This window comes from Capsicum annuum, chromosome 11 (assembly GCF_002878395.1).
Source record: "Capsicum annuum cultivar UCD-10X-F1 chromosome 11, UCD10Xv1.1, whole genome shotgun sequence".
In the NCBI taxonomy this organism is placed as follows: Eukaryota; Viridiplantae; Streptophyta; class Magnoliopsida; order Solanales; family Solanaceae; genus Capsicum; species Capsicum annuum.
In genome coordinates this window covers 314,493-323,653 of record NC_061121.1, presented here as the reverse complement: position 1 = coordinate 323,653, position 9,161 = coordinate 314,493, and the positions used below count along the sequence as shown (strand labels likewise).

Here is a 9,161-nt window from a genome sequence, read left to right as displayed (position 1 = left end):
AGCCAACCAAATACAAATTTGATATGGACTATAACTTCTTTTTGGACTTCACATACATACATACATACACGATTTGGACTTGTTCTTTCTTTATTTGGATTCCCAATTTGTATAGGAATTAAATTTTTTGCATGAATCCATCTAGAAAAAGAATAAACCAATTATCTCTGTAAAATAATTCATTGCTCCACATTATTCATCATAACCTTTTTAGGAAGAATTATCGGACATAAATTTTGGTATAACTAAAATTTAAATTAGTCGAGACTTGAGACTCTTCTTTATTATTAACTAATAATTAGTTAGAAAAGATAAATTCTTTAGCATACTAGTATTATAACGAGTGATATCCGTGTAACGCACGTACATGAAAACTAGTACTACTAAAAGTGAGAAATTAATGCACTTTTCTAATTATTTATTATTATTATTTTTTTGCATGTTTTATTACGTAAAAAAATTTAAGATGTCACTACTCCTAGCTCCTACCAAATTAGGTAAATATAGTGGTATGTAACTACTAGTAGTTACCATCAAAGTAGGATTTCTCATCTTGCTTGATTATAAATAGACCCCTAAGTAGTAGACAGGTCCATTATAATTTTCACTGCAAACTCATCCTTTCATATTTGGCAATACAATACCAATAATGGCTCATAGAAGCATATGGGAAGAAGACATGGTCACAGATATCATGGGAATGATCCTGAAAAAAGTAAGCATTGGTGACTACGTACGCATGGCTGCGGTCTCCAAGTCATGGAGATCAATGCTTGCCGCACACCATAAGCCATCACATGATCTCGAAGCCCCTTGGCTTTTGCAGCTGAAAGATTGTGCCTATAACCATGATACAGGATTCAACTTTTATAGCTTGTCTGATGCTCGTTTCTACACTTTCAAACTGCCTACTCATGTCTTGAATAAATATCCTAATGTATTAGCTTGTGCTACTACCTTCTGTTGCGCAACTTCTAATGGCTGGTTGGTTATTATTGTTGCTAGACTCAACCATAAGCCTGACATGTTCCTCTTCGATCCTATTTCAGAAATCGATATCAAGCTTCCTTCGTTAACCACAATACCATTCTACTCGATATATGTTGAGGAGAACATGAGGATCCCAATGATGGTCAATAGGGTTCATGTATTTTCAACCTCGGATGATCCGACCAGAAATATCATAGTCGCTGCACATTTTATGGACTTGCTGAATCATGAAGATATCTTGGCATTCTGCAATTGTGACATTGGAGTCACAGAAGAAGAGAGATCGTGGGAAATAGTTGATGCAGATGGAGCGATTAGCTGCCATAATACTAATATTGAAAGCATGTTATTTCACAACGGTGTGTTATACACTCTTATTTCGAATAAGGATTATGATTTTGCAAAGGTTAAGTCAAGCCAGGATGGCGAGAGAATTGGTGAAGAAATTGATCATGTGGTCGTTCTCAAGACTGGTACTGGTTGCTGCGAGGTGAAGATGAAAATAACCAACATAGTCAAACACAACACCGCTCCTCATATTTGGGCTAGTGATGATGAGCTTCGTGTTATTGCTTATTCTGGACTAAACTATGTGTATTTGGCTAAGTCAATCACGGGAGAGATGCTAATAATTTGGAAGAAGACAGATCCGTTGTCTGAATATGATGATGATGATCTCTCTATCTATCATACTAGTAACTTAACAGTCGAGCGATATGAAGGCATCTATAAAACAAGTAAAAACTTTGAACCTATCACTAGTTTGGATGATCAAGCAATATTTGTGTCACCAAATAGCAATTCCTTCTCAATTCCTGCAAGAAGTGACCACCACAATGGATGTCAAGCAAACTCCATCTATTTTACTGCAGATGCGCTTGATGTTCTCTACAAGAGATCTTTAATTCTTTATCGCCAATCAGGTATTTACTGTATGCAAGAAGGAAGGATCAAACGACCCTTCCCTAGTCCACCATTGTGGTTTCAACCGCGGCTTACTTTGTATTGATTCCTTCATGTTTTGGATATTCAAATTATTCTTATTTAGTTTCAAGTTAGTATCTTACGTAACTTTAATTTGTAGCCTAATTTGATGGCTGAAACTTAAGGTATTGCCCTTACTTATATAAGTGTATTTCCTTCTTGTTTTTAAATCTTTTTTTGTGACTATTTATGCAATCACTTGTTTTGTACTAGTATTTATTATTGATTGGTCGAAGATTTGTTGTTTCGGGTAGTGCAAAATCTGTATGTTTATACACTAAACTTCAACACAAGTTCAAGACTATCTCAACAGCACTTATGAAGTTTTTACAACACCTTCAACACAAATTCAATATGAACTATCAAATAAGTGTGTTATAGTTAAGAAATAAGATGAAGCGGAAATTAAGGCCAAGTCCTCCAAATTCACGTAGTGTCCTGAAGAAAATAATTCTCCTTAAATACCCGAGGTTGCATAATTTTCCTCCCAGGATAAAATGGCTTACAATCCGACAGTAGCGGTACCTCAAACTATCAGATTCTTCAAACTCACTCAATGGGAGATGATCACAATGAGTTTTTAGAAGACAAGAAATGTTTTTTCAGTTCTCAAAAAATTTTATCTCTACAACCTGAGGAATAAGCCAAGTATTTATAGCCATTAGGTATCCTTCAGAAAGGAAGCATTGGTTCTAAAAAAGTTGCATTATTTCAGAACAGTCACGTCACCTGTGCCCAGTCTGTGCTGGAACTGTACTTGGCTTGCGGCCGCAGGTGACGTTTCGGCCATTCCAGTGGCTTCTACACCTGATCTGCATTCCGAAACAGTGTGCCTTTTTCTCTAAAGGTCGCGTCCTTTTCGAGATGCGTCGCGCACGCATATGGAGAAAATTACTCCATTGGATTCTTTGGATTAAAACTTCACTCATTTTACAAGTTTCAAATAAAATTTGTCTAAAAAATTAATCCCATTGATCAATCATTTTCCAAATCATGCATATGGAGAAAATTATTCCATTGGATTTTTTGGATTAAACTTCACTCGTTTTACAAGTTTCAAATAAAATTTATCTAAAAATTAATCTCACCAATTGTTTTCCAAATCCAAATCCAAGCCGAGCAAGCAACGACAGCAACACAAGGCACCTCTCTCCCACCAAAGAACACATAAAAGTTTCTCTTTCCCACCAATGTGAGAGAATTAGTAGACTTTCCATATTTTTGAGTGTGATCTCATTTTTTCGTCCACCAATTCCCTCCATTTACCATTCACACTTTCAACTTGAACCCAACGAGATTATCGCTCTTGGCCAGGCTAAGTACATATATAGAGGTCCAAACAAATGTATATATGAAAATTAAATCTCATGATCGTGAAATGGTGTTTCCAAACGGGTTGGGAGAATAATCCTAGAAACTAGTTGAAACAATAGTTCTAAACAAAGAGAGAAAAATTAAAATGACTCATCACAAATTCACTAGTTATTAATGTATGCTTCAGCAAAAGAAAAAATGTTTTTGTTCGCCAAACTCCTTGACAAGTTCATGATCTTTTATAAAGCATCAAGATTATAGGCCAACCTCAACAAAAGCAATATCTTCTTCGGAGGGATATCACAAGTCAGGAGAAGGAGCATGTGTTGCAGCAACTAGGCATTTCTATTGGGACAATGCCTTCCGGAGAGCTACAAAGAAGCTGAGTATCTTACACTGGAAACCACTGATGATAGAAACAATTGTAGCCAAAATCACTTTTTGGAGAGCTACTAAGTTGTCTTATGCTGGGAGGGTCCAACTAGTCAAGACTGTAGTGTTTGGAGTGCAATCTTCTATCGTACACCAAAATCTCTAAGGTCAAGCTTAATTTATCACTTGAATATTTTGGCCAGCTGGAATTTGTGGGATAGAGACTGCCCAGATATTTCATATTCTTGCTATGCTTATAATAGTTTCATTTGTTGTGTGTTGCAACTGATTTTTGTGTTGCTAACTGATCAAACTATCATTATTTTCATAGTGTTTATGGCGCTCTCATTTTTAATATGATTTGTGCTGTGTATTTTTATTGATGAATCCCTCAATCTTCTTCCGTGAAGTTGTGACCTATTGAGTATAACTATACATTTTGGTATCCTAGACCAAGATTATTAGCTTTATTTTTTATTTGCGGAGGTTAGTCTGTTGATATTTCCTACACATTTAGTTTTAGTATTGTTAGGATTGAGAATCCCGGATAGTACGGAATTAAACAAAGTAATCGTTTGAAGACGATAACAAAGACGATAAGTTGAGAAAATAAAGGAGGCACAAATTTAACGTGGTTTGGTCAACTTGACCTACGTCCCACAACCAAAAGAAGGAGCAACTTTACTAAACAACAACGGAACAAAAGAGAGTACAAATACACAAAAGAGAATACAAAATTAGAGTAATTAAATACTCTAATATCCCAAATACCCAAGACAAAAAACCTCACAAATATCACTCCACTCCAAAGAAGAGGTTCACTCAAAGTATTTTCCAACATAACTCTCTCTCTACAAAGAAGAAAACAAACATAACTGCATCTTCTCAAATATTGTTGTTCTTCTCAAATGGTGTATTCTTCACAAAATGGTGTACATATGAAGTGAGCCAAAGCTCACAATTTATAGAGCACAAAGCGCCAATTGCCAAAGTTGCAATTCAACTTTGGCAACCAAAAGGCAATCTGTCAATTTTGAAAGAAAGCTGCAGCTAGCACCCAATTTTTGACTTCAAACAATTGCAGCCAAATTGGAAAAGGAATGATGCATGGGGATGGAACCTTACAAGTATGTATCCTGTTCCATGCTGAGTAGTGGTCTAGCATTAGAATGCAGTGTTTTGGTAACAGCACATTGAAGAAGGAGGCTCCCACAGGCATCATCAAGGAGATCCGGAAGTTTACAATGGGCACAAAGGACGTTAGAGTGGATATGAAGTTTAACAAGCACATCTGGAGCAGAGGAAATTGATGAATATGATTGGTTTGAGAGATTGATGAAATTTTGTTACAAGTTTTGTAAATATATAATGAAGTGGGAAGGTATATATGTATAAAATAAATTGATGAAACAAATTTTACAATTTTAATAAGGGTTTCCATACAATAATACTGTTGAATTACATCCTAAACTTACTCTTGTGGGATCATACTTGCTGATAAAAGATTTCCGCAAGAGTCGTTGACATCCTAAACTTACTAATAAAAGATTTTGTCAAAGTTGCATTCTGTGATCTTCGTTTCAAAACTAAAACCATGCCATTATTTCCAGGCTAACGTTGGAAAAATTAAAGGAGAGATTTGTAAGGTTATGGTGACTAAAGCCTGGACATCCAACCATCCAACTCGAGTTAAAATGAACAGGTCATCAACAACAAAATTAAATTCTATGCTCAAATCGATCATTGCACAAAGGAACTTAGCTTAGTTTGACTTCTAGGCATTGATCTTTCATTGTAGGAAGTGCAGTTTGGCTACTTGATGATATCTACTTTTTCAGACAACCAATTAACATTTGGAAGGAAGTATCTTATTACAATCAAATCACCAATCTATATATGCAAATCTTAGCAGACAAGTTCATGTACAAGGAGCTAACGAAGCTTTGAATCCCCGTGTAAGGAATGAGGACTGTATGCAGACAACAAGCACAGGATTCACCCTTTTGTTGATTGGCATTTAGAAGCTTTGCTACCATCATTTTCCTAACTTCTTCCTCATATGTTGGCCTCTTGTAGTCTACAGCCTGTCATTATTTAGGACCACAATATTCCAAGTTAGTGCTTTGACGTACACTGAGTATCAAGTTTAATTACTTCTTCTGGTATTGCCCACTTCCACATTGAGAATTCTGCTTCTGCTTCACCAGTAGCTAAGTTGATTTCAATTTCAGCATGAGTAAATCGCATAAGAAACCTGCCAGCCAAAAAAGATCCTTTTTTTTATAGGTTGTAGTTTACTTCAATGTTTCCAGAAAAGCTACTATGCATCCACAAGAATAGAAATGAGTCATTTTGGCTAAAAACTGGACAAAGCTCATCTAGTGCAATTGTGCAAATGAGTAAAAGGCAGCATCCGGCTCTGATCTTTAAGTACAGGTACTTGCTATGGTGTAAAAAAAAAATTGGTGCAGAATCTTCATTTTGCAAAAGCAGAAGCTGTAAATGTAGATCCAATTGCAGGTTTCTCATTTACCATAACCAATACCTACAACTAATTGCACCATTAGCTACCTCTGCAGCAAAGATCCTTCACTTGCCTTGGCATACTTGTGTCGAATGAGGTATGGGTACTTCATGAGGTTTTTCTAATTTTAAAACGGAAAAAAAAAAAAACTTCATAAACCCACTAGGGATATCTACACACTGTTATCAAATACAAGTACCCATTTCTGGTTAGTTGCAACATAGTTAGCCCCCGGGAACAAAGGAGTCAGGAAGTATTGGACTCAAGCCAATGTCCCCAAGTGTGTTCAAGTTCTATATATTGCTCTAACTCTCCATTAGTCTTCGTTAGTTGGGTTGACATAATTCAATAGAAACAATTTTTCCTAATACCTTCTTAGTGCATGATTTATACAGAATGACGCATCGGATGCTGTTGGTGAATATCAAAAAGACTTCTCTCAATATGAGATGTTGTCATCATTTCATATTTCTAATGCCCACAGCTAAACGGAAAACAAAAGAACGCTATCTTTTTCCAATGGAGGAAGAGGACAAGTACAAATATCTTCATAAATGCATGTGAATAAGCAAATAGAGTAAAAAGAGTTTTAACTCAATATGTTTTCTGATCCACCTATGTAATCTACTTCTATAAAGGCTTAACCGATACATGGAAGAGGACTGGTGGCAGCAGCTTGAAACACTGTTTCATAGGCGAGATATGAATACGTCGTCTTTTAAGTTTGATGATGCAAGCATACAAGGTTCCCCTAACAGGAAAAGGCAGTTCCACTTACTCTCTTTTTGGAATTAGAAGTTACAGAAAAACTTTTTAATGAAGAAACACACTTCTTTTTGTAGATATATTTTGCTTTAAAAGAATAAAGATACAATTATATCAAGAAAACCATAGGATACCTTCCGTGTCTGTGCCTGTCCATGCCATTCTCCTCCCCAAAGACTGTTTACTTTGACCTTTACGGCTAGTGGGAAGTCATATGTCAACCATTGTGGAACCTGACAATATGAAACAGCCATTATAAATACATGATTTGATCATTTGATCTCTTGAACACCAAAGTTTCATGCTTCTTGCAGGATAAATACTTGTAATTAATATTTAACATGACAAAATCTAAGACATATATATCTAAAGAATGAAAACTTTTCACATTAAATGGACCTTTGCAATTATTTCAGCTGATGTTATTCCGGTCTCTTCCCACAATTCCCTGATGGCAGCAGATTTAGAGTCTTCTCTATCTTCAGTGACCCCCTAATCCAACAAGAAACAAATTAATTACCATAAGATAGCTAAACAGTACCAGCACGATACGAATATTGAGTGAAATACTAGGTTGCTAAAATACTTGGCAACTCGGTGCCACAACTTAGTTTTAACTAATACAGGCAATTGATTTTCACCAAAGGATGAACCGTAATATGATAATCTTGAACCTCCTGCTTTCAAAATATAATACACAGCATCCTTGTATTACTAATTAAGGCTACAATACAACTCTATTCCTAGAAAATCAAATCAGGTGTTAAAAGTAGAGAAGACATTAATAACAATGTTACCTGTGGTATTTGCCATGCTCCGGTTACATTCAATCTGGACGCCACAAAGACCTGCAGTTGCATCAAAACCAGATAAGAGCCTGGCTTTTACATATTTATTATTTAGTAAAGACACCATTTAAACACAATATTTACATGGAAACTGTGTTATAGGATGAGTGTGATCGCATTGTATGCGTACAACAACTTACCTTTAGCACCCAATGAGCTGTGTCGCTGTCAAAGATATCAAAAGCATAATTGGAGACCACTAGATCACCAGAAGAAACCAGGAAACTTATGCAGCTTTCTCTCCTTTCCCTTGTTAACAGAACTCCAAACCAGAAACTTCCTAGACCAATTGATGAACCATCTAAAAGGCTGACATTGGAAAAAAACGCAAAAACAGAAAGAGAAGAAGTAAGCAAACAAAATAGGACTGATAGATGGCTACCAGATTAGCAGCAAATTATACGGGTTGTCAGATAAACTGATCAAACTTGCTAGAATGCGATGGGACCATAATATAGCAATTTCTAAGATAATACGAACGACTCGGCTGCCTTCCCCGCTAAAAAGATCTTTCCCGCAACAAAGCATATCGTAGTATACAGCAATAAATTCAAGTTGCAGGTAATATGAAATAACAAGAAAGCAGGACAAGAAACCATACATAACTATAACTTAACAGATATCGCAGACTAGAAAAATCAGGCCCTAGGTAATACGGAATGACAAATAATCAGGAAAAGATCCCTTATAATAAAACTTTAGTAGTAAAAGATATCGAAACAATATATTTAAGGCTTACATTTGATCAATACTGAAGAGATATTGGGTAAAAACGCCCAAAGAAGCACAGAAGGTATAGGCTGCAAACCTCAAGATTAAGATCCTCTTCACCTGCATAATTCAACAGAAGATTACATTTTAACAAGTGACTTGAAGAATTATTCAACAACTTGGAAAAATATATGCAGACATAAATGGCGTACCAGTACCACTATTCCCAGACTTGCCACAGAAGAAAACAATCTGCACGATTTCCAGACTAAGTGGAAGAAGTATCCAAAAGTAAAGTTCAGCAACACACAGAACAGAGATTCCGCCACCATTTTTACACCGTAAAAACCAAAAAAAAAAGAACAAAGAAAAGACCTAGAAAAAATAGAAAAAAAGATGAATGAAACTAAAACTAAAACAAGAAAATTTGAAAAAAGAGGAAAGCAACTAAAACTAAAACTAAAACCAGAAAATTGAAAAAAAGAGGAAAGAAACTAAAACTAAAAGCAGAAGAATTGAAAAAAGATGAAAGAAACTAGAACTAAGACCAGACAAATACTACGTAAAGGACAAGAATTATTAAAGCAAGGGAAGAAAAGACGAATTTAGCTAAATTGGCGGTGCTTTCAGGAACTGGAGCATTGCGATTGTGA

General features: G+C 35.8%; 1 protein-coding gene across 1 annotated transcript; it reads right to left on the bottom strand.

Moving 5' to 3' along the window:
* Positions 1–5,537: 5,537 nt before the first annotated feature.
* Positions 5,538–8,840, bottom strand: LOC107847219. The gene is made up of 9 exons (XM_047399249.1): positions 8,721–8,840; positions 8,537–8,628; positions 7,938–8,106; positions 7,747–7,797; positions 7,349–7,441; positions 7,092–7,182; positions 6,222–6,225; positions 5,807–5,914; positions 5,538–5,748 (listed from the first exon to the last, which is right to left on the bottom strand). Exons 1-9 carry the CDS (start codon positions 8,838–8,840, stop codon positions 5,538–5,540), a joined length of 939 nt encoding a protein of 312 aa, XP_047255205.1.
* Positions 8,841–9,161: the final 321 nt, after the last annotated feature.